Here is a 25,618-nt window from a genome sequence, read left to right on the forward strand (position 1 = left end):
AGCAGCTTACAGTCTGGGGTGGCGGGGGGGAGATACTACAATAAATTACTACTAGGGAAGGTGGCACAGTAGAAGGATATGAACGTCAGCGCCGTGGGGCTGGGGTGAGTTTCTAAGTGCTTAAGGGGTACAGACCCAAGTGCGAATGTGTCGCAGAGGGGAAGAGAAAATATGGTGGAGAGACGAGGGATGAGTCAGGGAAGGCTTCCTGGAGCAGATGGGAATTCCGGAGGGTTTTGAAGATGGGGAGGGTGATGGTCTGTCAGATAGGAAAGGGGAGGGAGTTCCAGGTCGGGAGGAGGATGCGGGAGGGGGGTCGGCGGCGAGAGAGACAAGACAGAGGTCCAGAGAATAAGTTGGTGTTAGAGGAGCGAAGTGTGTGGGCTGGGTCAGGGTAGGAGAAGAGCGAGGTAAGGGGAGGAGGGGCGGAAGGGAGAGAGAGGCGCGCACACGCGTCTCCAATTTCTCTCACCTAATTTCCACTTGTCTCCATAGGACCTTGGGTTTCCCATGGCAACCGTGGACTGATAACACCCTTCCAGGCCTTGCTTTCTAATACAGTTGAGCTGAAAAAAAAAAATCAAACTAGCCGTGACATATAGAGAAACGGGGAAAGATGCCACGGAGAAGCAGAAAAGTCTTTATTGAGGAATGTTTCGGGTACAACGGCACAGAGGCCGACCCCGGCCCCACGCTAAAGCCAGATTAATCCGAACAGAGGAGCGACACGCTGCTTTGCGGGAGGCTGTGCGGTGCCCCTGGGGGGCTGCCCGTCTCGTAAAAATCTGAATCGTGTGGAGTCAATTTACAAGGGAGCCTGGTGGATCTCACGTCATCCCCAGGGAGGGAGAGGCATCCACGCCTCTGCCTGCTGGCTTCAGGCGCTCGGAGCGTAAAGTATCACCAGTCGGTCAAAGTCATTTTCCTACAACGAGAAAATAAGAGGGGACGTTGGGAAGGGAAGGAAAGGAAAATGAGCCCCCGGTGGCTTCTGGGCCCAACTGATGATTGGTTGGCAGGCGGAGGGGCAGCTCCGCGAGCGAGGAAGACGAGGGGCTTGGGTGGGCAGCAGGGAACTGGCAGGAGCTGGAACCCGCGAAGGAACCCAGCACGTACCTTGGCCTGGTATTCCTTGATGAATGGGTGGGACTTGTGGGCGTCCTTCAGCTGTGACAAGTAGCGATTGGTAACCTGGGCCGGGGGGAAGAAAGGGGCGGAAGCCCAGTCAGGCAGGCGAGAGGAGACACGGGGACAGTTCAGAGAAGCAGCATGGCCTAGTGGATAGAGCACGGGCCTGGGAGTCAGGAGGCCCCAGGTTCTAATCCTGCTTCCGCCACTTTCATTCGTTCAGTCACATCAGGAGAGTACAATATAACAATGAACGGACATATTCTTTGCCCCCAGTGAGCTGGTTCCCTGCCAAGCCCGGCTAATCCGTGCTGTCAACCAGGGTACACACAAAGCTCTTAAGCACAACAATGAGCGTACTGGTGTTGACGTCACGGTGTGCCAAGCTCTGGGTAAGGTACAAGACACAGCACTTGTCTGCCGTGTGACCTCGGGCAAGTTGCTTCACTTCTCCGGGCCTCGGTGACCTCACCTGTAGACGGGGACGAAGACCGTGAGGCCCACGCGGGGCAGGGACTGCGTCCAACCTGATTAGCTTGTATCCAACCCAGTGCTTAAAGCGGTGCTGGACAGATACCATCATTAATTGATCTTTCATTCAAACATGAGGGAGGGACACTGCCTGCTGGGCTTAAGATCCAGAGAAAGGAGCAAAGGAGCCTTACCTCAGGGGGTTTCCCCTGATGCTGGGACAAGACAATTAAATTGATCAAGGTCTCCGCGTGGCTGCTGTCCTGGAAGCACAGAGGAAGAGACCCGGGCCGTGAGCCCAGGCCCTCCTGTCATCCGCCCGCCCATCGCGGTCAGAAGAGGCCAGGCCCGCTCCCTTGCCGGGCCTGGGTCGGCCTGCTTAAGCAGCGCGACACTCTGACAGCCGAATGATATGAGCGCTCGGGTGCCAACGGCTTCCCGGCCCACCCCGCCGCTCTCCCTCCCCTGCCTCTGGCGGGCGGTCTCGGGCCCGGGGACTCATCCACCTGGGTGCGAGGGGGCCACGTCCACAGCCCGGCGACGGCATCTTCGGGTTGGGGTGGACACCATCCCCCCCCGGTGCCCCAAGACTCACTTTATCCAGGGCCTCTTGCAGAACTCCCTCTGCGTCCTCCCATTTGCCTTGAGCCATGTAGCAGGCGGCCTGGCCATTGAGCAGCAGCAGGGTGGAGGAGCACTTATCTGCCAGCTCCTGGAAGATGTAATAGGCATCCTGCAGCTTCTCGCCACCCTGGAGGGAAGAGAGGAGAAGGAGAAGGAGGAGGAGGAGGAGGAGGAGGAGGAGACGGGCACTATTACAATACTCATTAGGGACCGGTGGAGACCTGATGGTCAGGGACATGTCAAGCGCCACGATGGGAAGATCAAGCCCCGGGTCGAATAAGGACGGACCCGATCCCTGCCCCTTCCCGGCCTCAGCCCAGCCCGGACCCGTGGCACTTTTCTTTTTTTGTATGGTACTTGTTAAGCGCTTTCTATGTGCCAGGCACCGTACCAAGCGCCGGGGTCGACGCGTGTTTATCAGGGTGGTCACAGTCCATGTCCCACACGGGGCTCACAGTCTTAATCCCCATTTTACAGTCCGGGTAACCGAGGCCCAGAAAAGTGAAGTGACTTGTCCAAGGTCACACAGCAGACAAGTGGTGGAGCCGAGATTAGAACCCAGGTTCTTCCGACTCCCGGGCCCGGGCTCTATCCACCGGGCCAAGCTGCTTCTCGACCCTTCACTGGGACATGTGTCCGTGCACCCCATGCTTCAGAAATGACCTCATCTCCTGCCTCAGGTTCTGATCTCATTCAATCGTCCTTCAGAAATTGGGCATTCAAGCCCTGCCATTTGGGGCCTTTGAACAGACTGCAAATGAGGCCGCCCAAACACCCTGGCCTCGAAAGAGGGAACTCGTGATGGCTCAAACTGTGGGAATGATTCGGTCACCTGGACACGCTCTGATAAATTTCAGTCGGCTAGCGGGAGCGAGCGACTAGGATGGAAAAATAAATCGAGCGGCCTGAAAGGTCTGGGGAGATTTCATAAAACCGGTACGGAGAGCCACGGATCCAGTGGGAGCTAACGAGAGGGGATAAGGAAAATCGAAGATCACATCCCCGTCCAAAATGACGAGTCAGACGCCCGTGAATGTTGTGTTTGTGCTGAATGAAAGAAAGACTTTCCACAGTGGTTACTGGAGAATCAAAGCTCAGTCCTGGAAAGCACGAGGCTAGAAAGTACTTCCCTGCCAAGAAGGACACGGTACTGAAGAATTTAAGGTCTTGGCTGCTCCAGTAGGAGAAATGAAACAGAGAGAGTGAGAGAAAGTGGAGGGGGGGAGAAGGGAGAGACAGAGGGACGGAGAGGGAGGAAGGAGAGAGCCCGTTGTTGGGTAGGGATCGTCTCTCTCTGTTGCCGAACTGTACATTCCAAGCACTTAATACAGTGCTCTGCACACAGTAAGCGCTCAATAACTACGATCGAATGAATGAGAGGGAGGGAGAGAGGAAGGGGAGAGGGAGAGGGAGAGAGAGCTCACATACTGGATGCAGAGGACACATTACACTGGCCCCTCCCTGGTCTGTGACATGCCTTTCTCCTTAGTGGGAAGAACGGGGGATTGGGGATAAGCAACAAGCGCATTGTACAGGTGGATCATCATACCAAACAGTTGTGGGCTCAACTCGGCGACAGATGCAGAGGCGATCACCCTTGGATTTGGAAGGGGTGAGATCAGTCAAAGGGAGGCAGGTGTCAAATCCAATGCCAAGCTCTTGTAGCAAATGGGAACCAGCTGCTTTACAACCCGGCCAATGTACTCGCAGTTAAGCTCTTGGCCCCAACCAAGCGGACTTCCTTTTTTTTGGTGGTATTTATGAAGCACTCCCTACGTGCCAAGCAGTGGGGTAGATACAGGATAATCAGGTCAGACACAGTCCCGGTCCCACCCGGACCTCACAGTCGATGTAGGAGGGAGAACAGGTAGCGGATCCCCATTTGACAGATGAGGAAACTGAGGGCCGGAGAAATGAAGTGACTCGCCCGAGGCCACACAGCGGACCGGTGGAAGAGCTGGGATAAGAACCCGAGTCTTCTGACTCACAGGCCCATGTCTTTCTATGAGGCCAGGCTGCTTCCCAAAGAATTTTCAAAAGAACGAGTCAGGGAGGGGATGGATTCCATTTTAATTTGGGGCAGAGCTGCTAGTGACTGATTGATTGATTGAATGCCAGTTTCAGGAAGAGAAGCAGCGTGGCTCAGTGGATAGAGCACAGGTGCTGGAGTCAGAAGTACCTGGGTTCTAATCCCAGTTTCACCACTTGCCTCAGTTACCTCATCTGTAAAATGGGAATTAAGACTGTGAGCCCCATGTGGGACAGGGATTGTGTCCAACCTGAGTGCTTAGGACAATGCCTGGCACATAGTAAGCACTAACATACCATCAAAACCATCCCCCCCGCAACCCCCCCCCCCAAACTACATTTGTTAAGGTTATAGTGGAAAAAAATCCCAAATTCTTGCCATCCTAAAATGTAGGCCTAAGTGAGGTGGGGGAAAACCAGCCCATCAAGGTACACAAGGAGATTGACATTCCCAGAAATTCCCGGCAGGGAAAATACTCCCATTAATTCAATAGCATTTATTGAGCGTTTACTGTGTGCAAAGCACTGTACTAAGCACTTGGGAGAGTATGACAATAAAGAGACACATTCCCCGCCCACAATGAGGCCACTGTCTAGAGGGAGGATCAAGGAGAAAGTGCCCCCAGGGACTTAGGGAAACCAAGCTCCTCCCCTTGCTTTCGGAAGATCACTGAGAAACAACAGAGAGCCCGGGCCTGGGAGTCGGAAGGTCATGGCTTCTAATCCTGACTCCGCCACTTGTCTTCGGTATGACCTCGGGCAAGTCACTTCACTTCTCCGTGCCTCAGTTCCCTCATCTGGAAAATGGGGATTGAGACTGTGAGCCCCATATGGGACACAGACTGTGTCCGACCTGATTAGCTTGTATCTACCTTAGCGCTTAGAACAGGGCTTAGCACATAGCTGTGAGCCCGTCATCGGGCAGGGATTGTCTCTATCTGTTTCTGAACTGTACACTCCAAGCGCTTACTACAGTGCTCTGCACACAGTAAGCGCTCAAAAAGTACCATCACTATTATTATTATTATCTGGAAAATGGGGATTAAGACTGTGAGCCCTAAGTGGGACAGGAACTGTGTCCCATTAGAGAAGCAGTGTGGCTCAGTGGAAAGAGCCCAGGCTTGGGAGTCAGAGGCCATGGGTTCGAATCCCCGCTCCGCCGCTTGTCAGCTGTGTGACTGTGGGCAAGTCACTTAACCTCTCTACGCCTCAGTTACCTTATCTGTAAAATGGGGATGAAGACTGTGAGCCTCATGTGGGACAACCTGATTACCCTGTATCTACCCCAGCGCTTAGAACGGTGCTCTGCACATAGTAAGCACTTAACAAATACCAACATTATTATTATCTTGTAAATACCCCAGTGCTTAATACAGTGCCTGGCACATAGTAAGCGCTTAAATACCACAATTATTTTTATCATGCCCTGAGTGGGGACGGGCATATTGGGAGCCGTGTGGCATAAGAGAAGCAAGCTGCTTCTGGGAATGGAGCCCAGACGGACAGAGCCGGGGCCTGGCCTGCTCCCATATGCTTCAGACTTGGTACCTGTCCCGGAGCACTGCCGCACTGTCCCCCCGCTCCCCGAGTCAATCGATCCATCCACGGGCATTTACCGAGGGCAGAAAACTGGACTCCGCACTTGGGAGAGTATCACTCAGTTGGTAGACGCGATTCCTGCCCTCAACCCAGCAGGGGAGACGGACAATAAAATCGATTTCAGGCACCTGGTATTCACCCCACCCTCGGCCCCACAGCACTCATGGACCTATCCCATCATTTATTTATTTCTATTAAGGTCTAACTCCTCCTCTAGACTGTCAGCTCCTTGTGGGCAGGGAACAGGTCTGCCAACTCGCTTGTACTGTAGTTTCCCAAGCGCTGAGTGTGAGGCTCTGAACACAGCAGCATGGACTAGTGGAGAGAGCACGGGCCTGAGAGTCAGAGGCCCTGGGTTCTAATCCTACCTCTTCCACTTGTCAGCTGTGGGAACTTGGGGAAGTTACTTCACTGGGCCTCTGTTTCCACATCTGCAAAATGGGGATTCGATACCTGTTCTCCCTCCTACTTAAGCGGTGAGCACCACGTGGGACCCGATTATCTTCTATCTACCCCAGCGCTTCGTACAGTGCTCGGCACACAGTAGGTGCTTAACGAATACCACAATTATTATTATTAACCACAGCAATAAAAAATGTCGATTAACTGGGGAGGCAACTGAGGACAAGGATGCGTTGGAGAACGGGTAGGGTGGGCATCAAAGCGCACGGGTGACACAGAAGGGAGGGTGAATAGGGTGGAGAGCTGGGGGGGTTAAGTCAGGGAAGGCTTCTTGTAGGAGGTGTGATTTCTGAAGGGCTTTGAAGACGGGGAGAACTGAGGTGGGCCGGATATGAAGAGGGAGGGACTTCCAGACAATCAATCGATCGTATTTACTGAGCGTTCACTGTGTGCAGAGCACTGTACTGAGCCTTTGGGAGAGGACGACATGACAGAATCGGCAGATACGTTCCCTGCGCGCAGCGAGCTTATAGTCTAGAGGAGGGAGGGCGTGAGCAAGAGGTCAATGGGGAGAGATAATAATGGTGGTATTTGTTGAGTGCTTACTATGTGCAGAGCACTGTTCTAAGCGCTGGGGTAGCTACAGGGTCATCAGGTTGTCCCACGTGAGGCTCACAGTCTTCATCCCCATTTTCCAGATGAGGTCACTGAGGCACAGAGAAGTCAAGTGACTTGCCCACAGTCACACAGCTGACAAGTGGCGGAGCCGGCATTTGAACTCATGACCTCTGACTCCCAAGCCCGGGCTCTTTCCACTGAGCCACGCGTGAGGCCCAGTGAGTAGGTTGGCTTTAGGGGAGCAAGATGCTCAGGCTGGGTAGAAATGGGAGAAGAGCAATTAGGCAGGAAGAGCTTTCAAGGAGATGGTGAGGAGTTTCTGTTTGATGCAGAGATGGAGGTTTCAGAGGATGGATCAATCGACGGCATCTATTGAATGCTTACTCTACTTCAAGCACTGTACTAAGCACTTGGGAGAGGACAACACAACAGAACTGGTAGACACGTTCCCTGCCCATAAGGAGCTTGCAGTCTAGAAATGTGGGGGGGACAGCCACTCGGACAATGTTTTTGAGAAAAATTAGCAGGGCAGCGCAGTGAAGTACCCCCGGCCCTGCTCTGGGCCTCCCAACTCACCATAGCCAGATTGACCCAGGCAGTAGCCAACTGGGTGAGCGTCGCATCTTCATCTTGCTCCTGCATCTTTTTCAACTCCTTTCTGCAGCAAAACAAAATCAGTCGATGGTGTTAATATATTGAGCGCTTTACTGCTGTACTAGGCGCTTGGGAATGTACAATATAATGGAGTCAGTAGACGCCATCCTTGCATGCAAGGAGCGTCTACTGACTCCGTTATATTGTACTTTCCCAAGTCTATGGGGGAGACAGACATTAAATAGATTAGGGAGAAGGGAGATAGAGTACACTGGAAGACCAGGGAATGAGAAGCAGTGTGGCCTAGTGGAAAGAGGCCAGGCCTGGGCGTCAAAGTACCCTGGAATCTAATCCCGGCTCTGCCACATGTCTGATGTGTGACCTTGGGTAAGTCGCTTAATTTCTGCGCCTCAATTAACCTCATCTGTAAAATGGGGGTTAAATCCTCCTCCCCTTCTACTTAGACTGTGAGCTCCATGTGGGAGAGAGACCGTGTCTTCCCCCATTACCTTGTATCTACCCCACTGCTTAGGACGGTGCTCGGCACATAGTCTAAGCACTTAACGAGTACCACGATGATGATTATGACGATAATAGTGAGAAGGCAGCACGAGGTCCCTGACCCGCATGGGCCAAGACTCCAGAAGGAAGGGAAACCCTTTTCTGCTCAACTTGTTGAATCAAAGCTGGTTTCTGGTTTCGAGAAGCAGTGTGGCCTAGTGGAAAGAGCCTGGGAGTCAGAGGACCTGGGTTCTAAACCTGCCCCCGCCAACTGTCGGCTGCGTGACCTCGGGCAAGTCACTGCACTTCTCTGTGCCTCAGTTCCCTCATCTGCAAAACGGAGATTCATTCATTCGTATTTATTGAGCGTTTACTGTGTGCAAAGCACTGTACTTCTCCCTCCTACTGAGTCTGTGAGCCCCATGTGGGATCTGATTATAACTACTTCAGTGCTTAGTACAGTGCTTGGCACATAGGAAGTGCTTAACAGATACTACAATTATTACTACTATTGTAATTATTCTTGGAATGTCCCAAGGGTCCCAGAGCAGAACCTTAAGCCAGGTTAGCGATCCCCAGCGTGCCAGAGCTCTGAAGTCAGGCCCAAGAACGGTGAACCAGCACACCGCTACAGTGATCCGGGGGGATGGACGTGTGATTGGGGCGGGGGGGGGGGGGGTCACTGGTGTATCTGCCTTGGCCCACCCAAATGGTGCAGTCTAATCTCCAGCCACTCTCGAGTTAAAAAGTGTAATCCCTGCTCCGCATAGGGGCCCGATGCCATTCCCTTGTCATCGCCCGCTCTCCCTATCCTACGCCCATGTGAGAAGCAAATGGTTTGGGGGAAGGGGAGAGAAGCTAGAGCTAGCAGTCAGGCTCAGTCTTTGGGGCCCGGGCCACACAGGCCTCCTCGGCCTCCATTTGCAGTAGGGAGCCGCCGTGAACTGGGGCATGGCGGGGGGGCAGTCGGCTACCGCGCCTTTGGGGCCGTGGCCCCAGGAAGTGATCTTGGGGGTCCTCTCCGTTGGGCGGCATCCCTCCCACCGGGCCATGACTGGTCTCAGGACAGAGGCGGGGGGCCGGGGGTACAACCGGACTGCGGACTACTGAGCCGGGGGAGGCTTTAGGAGACTCCGAGCCAGGGGGTCGGCGTTGGCTAGATGCACTTGGGAGCCAAATCTTACCGGGCCAGGTCCAGTCTGTCCATACTCAGCAGGATCTGCACGTTCATAGCCATGCTGTGGGTGACAAAATGGGGCGGGGGGGGGAAGAAGGCGGTCACTCTTCCGATTCCTCACTCCCGTTCCTGCCTCCTCTACCACCTCCTCTCCTCTTAAATCAAGTCTCAAGGCATCTCTTGCAAGAAGCCCCTTTCCCATTCTCCCCTCCGCCAGTACAAGTCAGCAGTCACCGCTCCCGCTCAACTCATTCTTTTCGTTGCCGTTGTACCTAGGGGTGTGCCCAGATCTCTGCTGATTATTTGTCCAGTCTCCTGATAGCGGGTAAACTCCTTAAGGATCCCAAACACCGAGAATGGTCTGCTACTCTTAGTGACGGGCACCCGCGTCTTTCTCCCGCTTTGAGCCAGAGGGGGATGGTGAGAGAGCTAGCCTGCCCCAGGACTGAGGCCATTCCCCGGCTAGTTCAGAACGGTCTGAGGCTGAAAACTGTCCTCCAGGGTCCAGGCTGGGGACCCCCACCGGCTCCCGTCCAGCTGACCCCGGAAGGTGGAGACAAACCCTTGGCCCGGGCATCGTCCCTCACTTGCCGACTCCCCCGTGGCAATCGCGCAAGTCCGAGGGAGGTTGATGGCAACCGGACCACCTCGCCCCCGACGTAGCCCGACCGGAGACAGACCGACAGGAGGCCGTGAGCCCGGGGCACCCGTCGCCCATTAGAGAGATGGGGCCAACGGGGACAGCCCAACGGGCACTGATGTCCTCGGTCCGGCCCGGTGCCGAGATGAGTAGTCCCAGGATCAGGTCGGAAAACACAGAGTACCCGGCTGGGTTGAGCGGGAGGGAGAGAGAGAGGGAGTGACGAGGGAGGGGGGAGAAGGGGAGAGAGATGGGGAGGGAGAAGGGGAGAGAAAGGGAGGCCATGGCCAAACATCATACTCCTTTCTGCCTTTGTCTAAGAAATAAAGCTGCTTTCAGGCCCCTGGGATGTGTCCTTGAAAACCTAGTCCCTTGCCATTCAGAAATGAGCACCTACCCAGAATATGAATGCGATTGCCTGCCGCTTCTAAACACATAGACTTCAGTGGGGTCTATAAGGCTTCCAGACAAGCCTCATTGACTTGTTTCTATGACTACAGCTCAAGGGAGACTCTTTATGGCGCGACCCTTTTGGGCCGGCCCTGGGGGGTGCGGGGCGGGGGGAGGGAGTGGGAGGGATCCGGCACTCACCACTCCAAGGTTTCCCCCTGATGAAGTGTGCGCAGGGCTGAGTCGGGGTTATGGTCGTGGAAGTAGATGGACGCTGCCATCAACAGGAAGGTCGTATTGGCCACGTCGACGCTTTTTGCCATCTTTCGGTCCAGTTCTGCCACGATGGCATCTCTGAAAGGGAAACAAAATCAGAACGCCAGCGAACTGAGGAGGAGAAGCCACTTCTCCAATCTAGGAGCTCCTGGATCCTCTCGGCCATGAAGCGGCTAAGCAGGGCTGATGGGTCTGTTCTCCTGATTGAACGCTGGCAGTTTTCCAAGGCTCATTCGTTCATTCAATCGTATTTACTGAGCGCTTACCGTGTGCAAAGCATTGTACTAAGCACTTGGGAGAGTACGATACAACAACAGACACAGTCCCTGCCCATAAGCTCATAGTCTAAAGGGGGAGACAGGCACTACTATACATAAATAAATTATAGATATATACATATATGCTGTGGGGCTGGGAGGGAGGATGAATGAAGGGAGCGAGTCGGGGCGATGCAGAAAGGAGTGGGAGAAGAGGAGAGGGCTTAGTCAGGGGAGGATTCTTGGAGATGCGTCCTTGTGTCTGATTTGCTTATCCAGCAACTACCCCGGGCTTAGCATATTGCTTAGCACCTAATAAGCACTTTGCAAATGCCATTATCATTATTAATAACGATAATAATAATCGGCAGCATGGCCAAGTGGATGGAGCACAGGACTGCGAGTCAGAAGGGCCTGAGTTCTAATCCTGGCTCCGGCCACTTTGCTGTATGACCTTGGGCAAGTCACTAGCCCTCTATGAGCCTCAGTTCTCTAATCTGGAAAATGGGGATGACTATTATTTTAATAATAATAAGGATAACAATTGTGGTATTATTTTTTAAGTGCTTACTATGTGCCTGGCAGAGTACTAACCGCTGGGGTAGATAAAAGGTAATCGGGTTGGATTAAGACCGTGAGCCCCATGTAGGACACAGACTGTGTCCCACTTTTCCGATTCCCCCTAGCATTTTCCTGGTCTTTCAGGATGCTGCCACGCAATGAAGAAGGACTTGAGGACAACAGGTGACGACGACTCCCAGTTCCTTTTCCTGAGACACAGTAGTAGCGACTGTACCGACTAAGAGTTTACTGTGTGCAGAGCACTGTGCTTGGCTTAGCGGAAAGAGACTGTAAGCCCATCAATGGGCAGGGATTGTCTCTTTCTGTTGCCGAACTGTACATTCCAGGCACTTAGTACAGTGCTCTGCACATAGTAAGCACTCAATAAATACTACTGAATGAAAGAGCCCGGGCTTGGGAGTCAGAGGTCGTGGCTTCTAATCCCGGTTCCGCCACTTGTCAACTGCGTGACTCTGGGCAAGTCACTTCACTGGGCCTCAGTTACCTCATCTGGAAAAGGGGGATTAAGACTGTGAGCCCCAGGTGGGACAACCTGATCACCTTGTATCTACCCCAGTGCTTAAAACAGCACTTGGCCCATAGTAAAGCGATTAAATGCCATCATCATCATTATTATATTATGCTCTGGGAAAAAATTAATCGGGCGGATTAGGGTGGGGCGGGGAGGGGGGTTCACAGAGCACTTCTCATCATCTTGTGGTTGTAGTTTAGATTATTTTTCCACACAAACATTACCTAAGTCCTTTTTATGGTACTTATTAAGTACCATAAGTACCACTGTACTAAGCGCTGGAATAGATGCAAGATGATCAGGTCGGACACAGTCCCTGTCCCCCATGGAGCTCAGTCTAAGTGAGACGAGGAGAAGAGGTACAAATTGGAGGAGGGATTTAACCCCCATTTTACATAAGTGGTAACTGAGGCACAGAGAAGTTAAGTGACTTGCCGGAGATCACACATCGAACAAGTAGCGGAGCTGGGTTTGGAACCCAGGTCCTCTGACTCCCAGGCCTGTGATCGTTCCACCAAGCCACCCTGCTTCTCCAAGGAAACCCAACATTTATACTTCTTTATTGAGGGAAAGTAGTTGTTTATCCCACCATCTTTTTTTTTTGGGTGGGGGGGGAAGGGGACGGGAGATCTTTTAACTAGTTTTCTATCCATGACAGTCTTTCATGTGGAACCTTATCGAAAGCCTTTTGGAAATTTCGGTGTACCCTGTCCACTGGTCCTTCCTCTATTCCCTTGCTTGCTGACTCCTTTGAACAGTTCCAGAAGATTACTAATGCATGCCGTTCTTTTACAGAAACCAGGTTGCGCTGACCCTAGATTCTGTTTGTCCACATGCTCGTTGATTTTAAAAAAGATCAAGGAGCACAGGAGATATTTTAAGGATGCAGCAAAACAAAGGCTCAGGCAAAACTCTGTCCCGGCTGAAAATGGAGACAGCCAGAGACAGACCGACATGGAATGCTGCTAGGAAGAAGAAAGGGGCTCATCTTGAGCAAAAGCTTTATAAGGAATGAGAGACGAGGGCAATAATTATTATTATGGTATTTGTTAAGCGCTTACTATGGGCTAGGCACTGTACTAAGCGCTGGATGGGTACAAGCAATTGGGTTGGAGACAGTCCCGGTCCCACGTGGGGCTCACAGTCTCAATCTCCATTTTCCAGATGAGGTAACTGAGGCCCAGAGAAGTGAAGTGACTCGCCCGAGGTCACACAGCAGCCAGGTGGCGGAGCCGGGATTAGAACCCACAACCTCCGGACTCCCAGGCCCGTGCCCTATCCACTATGCTCTGACATCACATGTGAAAACTCAACAAGAGGCAGCTTTGTCAGTCACCCGTGCCTCTAGGGGTGAATTTCACCATCAGTGGTGTCTACTTTGAGTACGAAGGACGACTAAAGAAACTGGACTACCGATTCTACCAGTTTGCCAAATATGGACGTGCGACTCACCGGTCTGTAATTCCCTGGGTTGTCCTGGACGCCCTTACTGGCGGTTGGCCAGTACGGTGGTCTCGCCCGTTCGGTGAACTTCCCCTTCAAGACTCATGGGTTGATGCCATCTGGTGCTGGTGATCGGTTTACATCTAGTGCATTCATCTGGTCTAACGCACCCATGCAGTCACCATAATGTGATCTAGCTCCTCTGAGCTGGCGGCTACAGAAGTCGATTCGGGTGTGGGAACCTCCCTAAGATCTTCCTCCATAAAGACATTTTGGCTACTTCTGTTTCCCCCCTAGCGCACCTCTTATCCCGCCGTTTTCAATTGGCCCCTCGATTCCCTAGCCAGCTTCCTACTTTCAATATATTTGAGGATTCTTTTATTTGTAGACTTTAGACCGTAAGTTCCTTGTGGGCAGGGAATGTGTCTACCAACTCTGTCAAACTGTACTCTCCCACATGCTTGGTACAGTGGTCTGCACACAGTAAGCACTCAATGAATCCTTATTGTAGAGAAACAGCGTGGCTCAGTGGAAAGAGCCCGGGCTTGGGAGTCAGAAGTCATGGGTTCGAATCTCGGCTCTCCGCTTGTCAGCCGTGTGACTTTGGGCAAGTCACTTAACTTCTCGGCGCCTCAGTGACCTCCTCTGTAAAATGGGGATGAAGCCTGCGAGCCCCATGTGGGACAATCTGATTCCCCTGTATCTGCCCCAGCGCTTAGAACGGTGCTCGGCACATAGTAAGCACTTAACAAATGCCAGCAACAACAACAAAAAAAATAAATACGACTGATTGACTGATTGCAACTTTGGGTTCCTTGCAAAGTGCTTTTCAAATTATTTTTTGACCTGCCAAATTCCTTGGGGGCAACTGACTCCGTACTAAGTACTAAGTACTCGGGAGAGTAGGTCAGAAGCAAAGCACGTGTCCTGCCCCCAAAGGGTTTACCATTTAACGGGAGAGACAAGCAGACACAACTTATTTACAAACAGTGGGTGCTGGATGAAGAACAAGGATACAACAGATAGTTGCATGAATAGGACAGGATGAAATAACTGACTGAAAAGCTGAACAGAAAAAATCACAGGCGATAGACACAGTCCCCAGACCTCAAGGAGCTCACCAATCTAAGAATAAGTTACTCTCCCCCCGGCTTCAAAGCCTTATCGAGGGCACACCTCCTCCGAGAGGTCTTCCCTAAGCCCCCTTTTACTCTTCTCCCGCTCGCTCGGCGTCGCTCTGACTTGCTCCCTTTGTTCAGCCCCTCTCTCGGCCCCACAGCACTTAGGTACATATCTGTCATTTATTCATATTGACGTCTGTCTCCTGGTCTAGACTGTAAGCTCATTGGGGGCAGAGAATGTGTCTATTTACTGCTGTAGTGTTCTCTTCCAAGCGCTCAGTCCAGTGCTCTCCACACAGTAAGCGCTCAATAAATACGATTGAATGAATGAATGGGGGGTTGGTGGCAGATTCCTAAGGAATGCACCAAAAATGCCAAAATGACATAAAAGACAGGGACCACGTTAAATCAAATAAGAGCAATAGGGCATTGGGGCCTGAGGGCAGGAAACACCTACTTAACTCTATTGCAGTCTCCCAGGCGTTTAGTATAGTGCTCTGTACAGAGTAAGGGCTTGGTAATTATCACTCATTGATCAATCCGCGCCCTTTGTGGTTCAGAGTTCAACAGTCATGACTGCAGCCAGAGCCTTCCCCGCGTTCTAACGGATCAACTCTTGGGCTCTGCCTGCCTCTCAGATCCTGTGCAGAAAACTGGCAGCATTTCAGAGAACTCGACCACAGAGTTCCTGGACTCTCCCGAGAAGCAATCTAATTCTGGTTTCCAGAACCTCCCGCCTAGGAGATTTCCAGAACCTCCCGCCTGTTTCTGTCATGGTGGTGGATGCCCCCCCGGAAAGTCAATCGACGGGACTGAGCGCTTACTGTGTGCAGAACGCTGTACTAAGCGCTCGGGGAGGCACGATCCAACAGAGTTGGTAGATTCATTCATTCGGTTGTAATTATTGAGCGCTCACTGTGTGCAGAGCACTGTATTAAGGGCTTGGAAAGTACAATTCAACAACAGAGAGATAATCCCTGCCCACGATGGGCTCACAGTCTAGAAGATGCGATTCCTGCCCGCAGGGAGCTTACAGTCTGCAGAGAGAGACCCCGCTCTCCAGTTGCTCCCGAGCCAACCTTTGTGAAGTTGGGATCGATGCATTTCCCAGAGCCCCCGTGAGACCTACCTTCGGTTTTCACTGGAAAGGTACTCAGCAAACAGCCTCACTGCCTGGAGCTCAGCGCAGGAGTTGGCTTTGATCTCATCCAGCACAACACCATATTTCCTCTGTGGAGAGCACCGACAAGACATCTCCTCTCATCTCTTGGTTCACCGAAAGAGAAAGGGACCAACCCCGCTCCCGCAATGGGTCCCAAGCCCCTCTGCTGTGTCGGCCTAGCGTGCCACACTGCTCCAAGTGGGAGCCGGGGCTCACCTTCTGCTCGCAGATCACTCCCAGGGAAGGGCGATCCCTGGAACATTTCGGCCTCTAGGGTCCCGCCCCTCTCCCCTCTAACTCCTTCCCAACTTCTCTTCTTGGAGAGGGCAAAGCAGGTGACGAATCAGCTCCGGAGGCGGGGATGCACAAGCCCCTGGCCTTCCGCCCGACGTGGCTCTGGGAACCCATGTGCACCCTCCTCGTTTCTCCTGGGCTCGGGAGGAGGGATGTGGCCGTCTCGGAACCGGACCATCCCCCGGGGACCACGGTCCCCATCGAGACTAAGACTAAGCCTGAAGTTTGGGTGGTAGCCTGGTCGCTAGTAGGGTATTAGCGGAATCCCAAACTCAGAAATGTCTAGTTTGGTAAAACCCAACGTGCCCAGTAAGCATCGGAGGGGAGAACTTCCGGAACGTAATGAGGCAGTGAGAGCCTATACTTTGGTCAAAAGTGACAAGATCTACAATCACCTGAGCAAGGTACGCTCTGTATAAGAAGACATCCCTTTCCACTTCCTTTTCTGGGCTGGAAGGCTGAAGAGAACAAGAGAGAGAAGGTTGGTCAAATTCAAAAGCAGCAGAATCCACACAAAGTAACCGACCCTGTTCTCAAAGACCAAGCCTAACTGGGCCACAACCCACTCCTAGCCCACTGAACTTACTTGCTCAGCCCCCCTCCCCGGACTGGATTAACCACAATTGGATTTCGAGGGGATTCTGATTCATTTCATTCTTAGCCTAGTGTAGTCAACGATCTGAAACACACTCTTGACCTAAGAGTCATTGTACCAAGACGCAGCAGCAGGGAGAGGAAGGAGACGGGAAGCAAGACTGATGCTTCCTTTAGGAAATCTTCCCAAACAAGCTACTTTCTCTAGCTCCCTGCTTGGCCTTATTTATATAACGGAGTGACTAGATCCATCATTCCAGACCTGGGAGTCAGAAGGACCCGGGTTCTAATCCCGGCTGCGCCACTTGTCTGCCCTGTGACCTTAGGCGAGTCACTTAACTTCTCTGTGCCTCATCCTTAAAATGGGGGTTAAGACTGTGAGCTCTGTGTGGGACAGGGACCGTGTCCAAGCCGATTTGCTTGTATCCACCCCAGTGCTTAGTATGATGTCTGGCACATAATAAGCACTTAAAACCGCAATTATTATTACTTGAAGTTTCCTTTATGTCCTTTGCCCCTTGTCATTAATTGTCTAAACTTCCTGGTATATTTGGGAGGCTGTCCAGCTCCCCCATTAGACTGCCGACTCTTAGAAGGCAGACCCCGGTCTTGTTCTTCCTTTAATGAACTCCCCCTCGGTGCCTGGCACAAGCAGTAGTGGACCCTCGCTCTTTAGGCAGACAATTGTGGCCAACATCGCTAGGAGCTTGCCCTGCCGGATATGGAGCATAACCTACACACTACTTGGGCCCGAAGAGATACACCACCTAGAGAAAGTGAATTCAAACTCACTTCTCCCTAGATCCCTCCACTTCAGCCTAGTCACTTTCCAAGTCCGTCACTTCTCTCAGCTGCAGACCCAGCCCAAACACGCTTGGCTACCGGGGGTCCCCTGCCTCCACAGACTTGGCAACCTACGGTGGAAGATCATCTTACCTCACGCTGACACTTGACTAGCACTTGGCTTTGTGATGTTTTTTTTTTTTTTTAAATGGTATCTGTTATATAATCAGTCTTATTTTTTGAACACTTCCTGTGTGCAGAACACCATATTGAGCGCTCGGGAAAGTACAATAGGCGAGAGTTGGTAGATGCGCTCCCTGACTGCAACAAGCTTACAGTCTAGAGGAGATATGAGTCTGTGGGAAATGGTTCAACCCTACCCTCAGGTCCCCAGGTCAGAGTCGCAGCCAGAAGCAAGGTCCGGTTTCAAGACTTCCCCGTTTCTTCTGATTCCGGCCAGGTTGGCAGCTGGACACTCCGGCACTGACTGTTAAGTGCTTTGGGTCCAGTACTGTTCTAAGCACTGGGGTAGATACAACTTAATCAGGCCAGATGCAGTCCCTGTCCCACATGAGGATCCCATGAGTAGAAGAGAGAACAGGCATTGAACCCCATTTTGCAGTTGAGGAAACTGAGGCCCAGAGAAGTTAAGTGACTCGCCCAAGGTCACATAGCAGGCAAGTGGCAGAACCAGGATTAGAACCCAACTCCTCTGGCTCCCAGGCCCGGGCTTTATCTATTAGGCCGTTCTGCTTCTCAACTGCTTGAACTCAATTTACAATGATCAGGAAGGAAACTGCTGAGAACAGCAAAAGATAAAGAACGGGGACTGACCAAGGTTCCCAAACAACTCCAGGAAACAGTTTCTCCACCCTTGGCGTGGGGGCCCGGTGGCATCACAAGAGCACGGGGAAGGAAAGGGGATGGAGTCCCTCTTGCCCCAGTTGGGGGCAAGAGAGCACCCACAGCCCTGAGAGGCTGAAAAGGGAAAATGGTGGAGAGAAGCAAGGGCAGAAGGCAGAGACGGGAAAGCCACAGAGAAACCCCCATTCGGAGGCCTGGGTATTCACGCCATTGCACCAACGTCCATAACGGTACACTCTACTGCTTATCCCCTAGCACAGTACGGTGGACAGAGCACGGCCTGGGAGTCGGAAGGTCACGGATTCTAATCCCGGCTCCGCCGCTTGTCTGCCGTGTGACCTCGGGCAGATCACTTCACCTCTCTGTGCCTCAGTTACCTCATCTGTAAAATGGGGATTGAGATTGTGAGCCCCACGTGGGACGGGGACTGTGTCCAACTCGACTGACTTGTATCCACCCCAGGACATAATAATAATAATAATGTTGGTATTTGTTAAGCGCTTACTATGTGCCGAGCACTGTTCTAAGCGCTGGGGTAGACATAGGGGAATCAGGTTGTCCCACGTGGGGCTCACAGTCTTCATCCCCATTTTACAGATGAGGGAACTGAAGCACAGAAAAGTTAAGTGACTTGCCCACAGTCACACAGCCGACAAGTGGCAGAGCTGGGATTCGAACTCATGAGCCCTGACTCCAAAGCCCATGCTCTTTCCACTGAGCCACGCTGCTTCTCCCTCTTCCATAGTAAGTCCTTAATACATTAGAGGAGCAGTGTGGCTTGGGGAAAAGGGCACAGACTTGGACGTGGGTCCTAAACCCGGCTCTGCCACTTGTCTGCCGTGTGACCTTGTGCAAGCCACTTAACTTCTCTGTGCCTCAGTTACCTCATCTGTAAAATGGGGATTAAAACCGTGAGCCCCACCTGGGACAACCCGACGACCTAGTATCTACCCGAGCTGCTCAGAACGGTGCTTGGCACATAGTAAGAGCTTAACAGATATGATAATTATCATTACTTGTACTTTATTTTTGTGCCTGGCTCTCCGTTGTAAGCTCCTGGATGATAGGGACCCATCGATCAGGTAGCGGTGCCTACTGAGGGCCGAGTACTATACGCAGGGCCTGGGGGAGTACAACAGAGTTGGGGACACGATGCCTGCCCGAGTTTATAATCTAGCGGGGGGGAGACGAACTTGAAAATATATTTACAGGTAGGGGAAGCAAGTGAGTCTAAGGATATGGACATAAGGGCTACAGGAGTATCAAAGGGTTTAGGGGGTATGGATACAAGTGAATAGGCGGTCAGAAAGGAGGGAGAATAGGGTGGGTAGATGAGAGGTTGGTCAGGGAAGGCTTCCAATCTGTAAACTCTGTGGGCAAGGATCACGTCTACCTACTTTATCGCACTGTACCCTCCCAAGCGTCCAGTACAGCGCTCTACGCAGAGTAGCCGCTCAATAAATACTACGGATTGAGAGAGATGTGATTTCAGTAAGGCTGTGAATAATAACTGCGGTATGCGTTAATTCGATCGTGCTTATTGAGCGCTTACTGTGTGCGGAGCACTGTACTAAGCGTTTGGGAAGTACAAGTCAGCAACAAATAGGGACAATCCCTGCCCACAACGGGCTCACAGTCTAGAAAGCATTTACTATGTGCCAGGCACTGTTCTAAGCGCCTGGGTAGATACGAGGTAACCGGGTTAGATGCAGTCCCTGTCCCACACGGGGCTTCCCCGTCTTGTGACGGCTGAGAGAAGGGCCGTCCATCAGATACGAAGAGGGAGGGAGGTCCACGGGTTCGTCGACAGACGAGGGAGAAGCGCAGTAAGTAGGATGGTGTCAAGAGGAGTGACCTGTACAGGCCGGGTTGTCGGAGAAGAGGAGCAAGAATAGGTAGGAGGGGGAGAGCTGAATCACCGCCTAAAGCCGACGGTGAAGCGTCTCTGTTCGATGGGGAGCTGGACGGGCAATCACCGGATGATTCTGAGAGGAGTGAGGCGACATGGACTGAACTCTTTTTAGAAATACAATAATCATCATTATGATAACAGCGTGGCTTGGTGGAAAGCGCACAGGGCTTGGGAGTCAGAGATTGTGGTGCTGTGTGACCTTAGGCAAGTCACTTGACTTCTTCGTGCCTCGGTTACCTCATCTGCAAAATGGGGATTAAGGCTGTGGGCCAACCGGATTACCTCGTATAGACCCCAGCGCTTGGACCGTTCACATTAGACTGTGAGCCCGTCACTGGGCAGGGATCGTCTCTATCTGTTGCCGAATTGTCCACTCCAAGCACTTAGTCCAGTGCTCTGCACATAGTAAGTGCTCAATAAATACTATTGAATGAATGAACGGTCCTTGGCACATTATAAGCGCTGAACAAATCCCATTATTCTTAATAATAATTACGGTAGTTAAGCGCTTACAATGGGTCAGCCACTCTACGAAGCGCTGAACTCTGTACTAAGCGCTGAAAATGCCCCAGCCAGATGTCAAACCCGGAATCTTCTGATCCGTAATGGTATTTGTTCCCCCTCCCCCGCCCCGATTAGACTGTAAACCCGTCAATGGGCAGGGGTTGTCTCTATCTGTTGCCGATTTGTCCATTCCAAGCGCATAGTACAGTGCTCTGCACATAGTATGCGCTCAATAAATACTACTGAATGTGTTAAGCGCTTACTATGTGCCAAGTACTGTTCATTCATTCGTTACGGGCCTTTCTCTGTCGACCGTTTCTGAGGGGAGGGGGGGAGGGGTCAGGGGTTTCTCCCCCAACCGCCGAACCCCTGCCTTCCGTTATTCCCTACCTCCGAGCCCTCAACTCCAGTGAGCCACGGTGTGCGGGGCACCCTCTTAAGCGCTCGGGAGAGTACAGTACGACAGAATGGGTCGTCGCGATGCCTCCTCGCCGGCCTCCAGTCTCTCCAGTTCATGACCCCTCCCCGCCTCAGAAACGGTCGACGGAGAAAGGCCCGTTCCCTCAGGCCGGGGCCTTCGAGCCCCCCGCCCCCCGCCCCACACCTTGACCCGCTGGGCCTCGTTGATGCACGTTTGGTAGCTGCCGATGTAGAAGGTGTTCTTCACGTCGAACAGCTCGTCCACATCCCCCGAACTAGCCGCTGAAGGAGCCGGAGGCGCCATCTTGAGGCCCACTGTCTTCCTCCCTCGGGGCCACGTCGACAGAGGGAGGAGAAGGCGACGGTGCAGTGCACGCTGGGAAACGTAGTTCTTCCCCGCCGCGGGAGGGGGCGCGTGGCCTGACGTCAAAGAGGCGCGCCGGAAGTGGGCCCGAGGGGGAGCCTGCGGAGTGACCGGCCGCCCCTCACCCTCCCGTTCCCTCACCCCGCCATGGCTGGCTTCGGGGCCCTGGGCCTGGCGCCTTGGCTGGTGGAGCAATGTCAGCAGCTGGGGCTGCGGCAGCCCACCCCCGTGCAGCAGAGTTGCGTTCCCGCCATCTTGGAGGGTGAGTGTGGTCTCCCGGGCCCCTTCTCCGGAGGCCCCGGGCCTCCCGGGCCCATCCGGGCCTCCCGCCCCAGACGGTGGGGATGGGGAACGACGGACGGCAGCCGGGGAGCCCGGTTGTCGCCTTCTTCGTTGGACGGGGAAGGAAGAGATCTCTTTCGCGATCGATGAGGTCCTCGAACCCTGTTGCCGGGGGCCGGGACCGTTCGGGGAATTCATTCATTCATTCATTCAATCATTCATTCAATCGTATTTATTGAGCGCTCACTCTGTGCAGAGCACTGGACTAAGCGCTTGGAGTGGACAATTCGGCAACAGCCCGATGACGGGCTGACGGTCTCAGAGAAGCAGCGTAGCTCAGTGGAAAGAGCCCGGGCTTGGGAGTCAGAGGTCATGGGTTCGAATCCCGGCTCCGTCACTTGTCAGCTGTGTGACTGTGGGCAAGTCACTTCACTTCTCTGGGCCTCAGTGACCTCATCTGTCAAATGGGGATTAACCGTGAGCCTCACACGGGACAACCTGATTCCCCTGTATCTCCCCCAGCGCTTAGAACAGTGCTCTGCACATAGTAAGCGCTTAGCGAATGCCAACATTATTATTAATCGGGGGAGACAGATGGACAAAAACAAGACAACCTAATCACCATCGATAGAATCGAGGGGATGGAATGAGAGCTGGTGATGCCTCTTGGTCTAGGGCGGGACTGCATGGGCTGTGCGAAGACGGGCAGCGGCAAGACGGCAGCGTTTGTCTTGCCCATCCTTCAGAAGCTCTCCGAGGATCCCTACGGGATCTTCTGCCTCGTGCTGACGCCGACCAGGTAAATCTCCGCCCTGCTCATCTTCTCCCCTTCTTGCACCCTTTCTGCTCCTTTCCGTCTGCCATCCTGCCGCTGTGACGGCCGGTCCTATTTAGTGGCGCTTACTGGGTGCGGAGCACCGGACTTAGCACTTGGGAGAGGGCAACACGACAACACAACGGACGCGCGCCCTGAACGCAGAGAGCTGACGATCTAGGGGCTACCTTCGGTCCGTCTGATCCTCCCTATCGGACGGTTAGAACACAGGATTGGGAGTCGGGAGAACGGGGTTTTAATCCCGCTGCTGTGTGACCCTGGTCAAGTCGCTGGACTTCCCGGCGCTTCAGTTTCCGTATCCGTAAAATGAGGATTCAAGACCTGATGTCCCTCCCCGCTTTGGCTGCGTCCAACCTGATTAGCTCGTCTCCGCCCCGGCACCTTGCCTCGGTGAACTCATCTGTAAAATAGGAGTGAAGACTGTGAGCCCCACGTGGGACAACCCGAGAAGCAGCGTGGCTCAGCGGAAAGAGCCCGGGCTTGGGAGTCAGAGGTCACGGGTACGAATCCCGGCTCTGCCGCTTGTTGGCTGTGTGACTGGGGATGAGTCACTTCACTCCTATGGGCCTCAGTGACCTCATCTGGAAAATGGGGATGAAGACTGGGAGCCTCACGTGGGACAACCTGATTAGCCCGTATCTCCCCCGGTGCTTCGAACGGTGCTCTGCACATAGTAAGCGCTTAACAAATACCAACATTATTATTATTATTATTGTATCTATCCCAGCACTTAGAACAGTGCTCGGCACATAGTAAGCACTTAGCAAATACCATCGTTGTTGTTATATAATAAGCGCTTAACAAGCACCCCAGTTTTTATGTAAACTGGGACCGGGTTTAATCACTAGGTTGATGTGGGGTGCCCTGTGAGCGTTCAGAAAAGACAAGTTGGTTGACGGCTTGAACCTGGAAGAACCTACCGGTCTGCCACCCGAGAGATCCGGGAACCAGACGTCACTGGAGCAGCGTGGCTTAGTGGACGGGAGCCTGGGCCGGGGAGTCAGAAGGATCTGGGTTCTAATCTCAGCTCCGCCGCATGTCCGCCGTGTGACCTTGGGCAAGGCGCTTCACCTCTCTGGTCCTTCGTTACCTCATCTGTAAAAGGGGGATGAGCGTGGGTGCCCCAGGTGGGACGGGGACTGGTTCCGACCTGTTTAACTTGTATCTACCCCAGCACTTAGGACAGTACCTGGCGCATAGTAAGCCCCTAGCAAGTACCGTGATTATTAAATCCGAGCCGGCCAGGAGCTGCGTGACCAGGGCTTGGGCCTGGGGGCCCTTCTCTTTTGGGTGGCGGGAGCGCTTAGCATTTTCGTCTTATCAAAGATCCCCTCCCTGCTCTTCTGGTGCATCCTCTCCCTTCTGCTCCCTGCGGCCTCAGAGTTAGGCAGGCTGTCTGGTAGGGGAGGGTGCCATCAACTGGTCTCCTTGTCTTCCCTGTCCGGTAGGAGCGGTTCTAGGATTTATTAAGTGCTCACTGTGTGCGGAGCGCCTACCGTACGGGTGGGAATTAGACACGGACCCAGTCCCTCCGGGGGCTCTCAGTCTACGAATATAGGCGGGGCGGAGGGAGGAGCGGAGACAGACGCAATGGGACAACGAAACACTAAGACGCAATGGGACAACGAAACACTAAGATGTTAAAAGAGCATAAGGAACAAGGACAGATACGCAAGATGCAAAATGAAAACAAAACTCAAGAGGGATTTTTGGCCAGAGGAGCAGAATTTCTCCTTGCGATTCAGAGTCCACAGCCGCTGGCTTTCCCAAGGCCTCATGCCGGAAGTGCTGTTCTCTTTGCCACCAGGGCAGTGCAAAGCAGGAAAGGATGGGGGCTCCTTGAAGACGCAGAAGGGAGCTGGTGGAGGGAAGGGAAGGCAGCTTGCTCGGCCACAGTGACGGGGGGCGGCAAGAACACCCGAGGAGGCGAGATTGCAAATGTCGGTTGTCTCGTTTGGCTCTGGAGGTGAAGAGGGGTAGAGAAAGCGGAGCAGTGGCTCTTATACCTGGCTCAGCATGCACAGAGCGTGCCCGGCAGGCAGAGCGTTCAGTAACCACAGCGGGGCGGGGGCTGAGAGCACATAGAGTGTGCACTTGCTCAGCTGTAACGGTCAGCTCTTCGTGAGCAAGCTTGGTGTCCTGAACTTCTGTGTGTCCCCGAGCTCCTAGAATGGTGCCCTGTGCACAGAAGGTTGCCCAGTCATAGGAACTCTTCCTCGGCACAATTGGGTCATTACTCTACGGAGGTTATCCTTTGTGTCTGTGTGTGCGCGTGCCTGCCTTGCATCTCCTATTAGACTGTGGGGTCTCTGCAGGCCGGGACTTTGTTTACGCTCTGACGTGGCCGTCTAGCCCCTGGGACCCTGTGGGCGCTCTCCGACTGACCTCTCTCCCTTTCAGGGAGCTGGCCTATCAGATCGCCGAGCAGTTCCGAGTCCTGGGGAAGCCTCTCGGTCTGAAGGACTGCATCGTGGTCGGTGGGATGGGTACGTCAGTGGGCCCGTTCGCCCTCCACGGGGCTCACGGCCGGGCCTCGGGGAGACGGCAGGGCTCGTCCCGAAGCTTGGGCTGGGCTGGGGGATTGGGAGGCCGAAGGGGAACGACCGCCCGTGGAGATCCACGGAGCACCGGAGAGATTCCCCTTGGGCGCCTCTCCTCGGCTCCCCGCCGCCACCCCGCTCTCTCCCCTCCCCATAGACATGGTGACCCAGGCCCTGGACCTGTCCCGCAAGCCGCACGTGGTCATCGCCACCCCGGGGCGCCTGGCTGATCACCTTCGCAGCTCCAGCACCTTCAGCATCAAGAAGATCCGCTTCCTGGTGAGCCCCCCGGGTCGGAGAGCACGTCCGGCCGGCGGCGGGCGGGGATCGCGCCCGTCGACTCTACGGTGTCGTCCCTTCTCAAGCGCTTAGCCCGGGGCCGCGCGCGCGGCCGGCACTCCGTAAACGCCATCGACCGGTTGAGGGGAACGGCCCCTCGCCGGGCTCCCGCCGACTGTGGGCTCTGCGCCTCAGGTGATGGATGAGGCGGACCGGCTGCTGGAGCAGGGCTGCACGGACTTCACCAAGGACCTGGAGGTGATCCTGGGTGCCGTGCCGGCCCGGAGGCAGACGCTGCTGTTCAGCGCCACGCTAACCGACACGTTGAAGGAGCTCCAGGGCGTTGCCATGAACAAGCCCTTCTTCTGGGAAGCCCAGAGCCAGTGAGTAGCGCCGGGGGCCGGCGGGGGGGTGGGGAGGAGG

The 25,618-nt window shown here is 53.7% G+C and overlaps 2 protein-coding genes across 3 annotated transcripts in view; one reads left to right on the plus strand and one right to left on the minus strand.

The window, feature by feature from the left end:
• Positions 1–620: 620 nt before the first annotated feature.
• On the minus strand, positions 621–21,243 carry COPE (COPI coat complex subunit epsilon). 2 transcript variants are annotated; one of them, XM_003431137.5, is made up of 10 exons: positions 21,080–21,243; positions 16,214–16,276; positions 15,492–15,592; positions 10,374–10,526; positions 9,150–9,203; positions 7,447–7,528; positions 2,195–2,350; positions 1,794–1,862; positions 1,117–1,191; positions 621–925 (listed from the first exon to the last, which is right to left on the minus strand). In XM_003431137.5, the coding sequence occupies exons 1-10, from the start codon at positions 21,197–21,199 to the stop codon at positions 878–880; spliced, it is 921 nt and encodes a 306-aa protein (XP_003431185.1). In that variant the 5' UTR covers positions 21,200–21,243; the 3' UTR covers positions 621–877. The 2 variants fall into 2 exon arrangements, with proteins under 2 accessions (XP_003431185.1, XP_028907373.1); XM_029051540.2 differs by lacking the exon at positions 1,794–1,862.
• A 79-nt stretch (positions 21,244–21,322) lies between these two features.
• The window catches only part of DDX49 (DEAD-box helicase 49), a 5,221-nt gene continuing 925 nt past the window's right edge, over positions 21,323–25,618 (plus strand). Inside the window, exons 1-5 of the mRNA XM_029051147.2 lie at positions 21,323–21,521; positions 22,217–22,340; positions 24,777–24,862; positions 25,074–25,195; positions 25,391–25,578. Coding sequence (XP_028906980.2) covers positions 21,407–21,521; positions 22,217–22,340; positions 24,777–24,862; positions 25,074–25,195; positions 25,391–25,578 — 635 coding nt within the window. The 5' untranslated portion in view covers positions 21,323–21,406. The remainder of the gene's footprint in view (positions 21,522–22,216; positions 22,341–24,776; positions 24,863–25,073; positions 25,196–25,390; positions 25,579–25,618) is intronic.

Source organism: Ornithorhynchus anatinus, chromosome X1, assembly GCF_004115215.2.
Source record: "Ornithorhynchus anatinus isolate Pmale09 chromosome X1, mOrnAna1.pri.v4, whole genome shotgun sequence".
Taxonomy (NCBI): Eukaryota; Metazoa; Chordata; class Mammalia; order Monotremata; family Ornithorhynchidae; genus Ornithorhynchus; species Ornithorhynchus anatinus.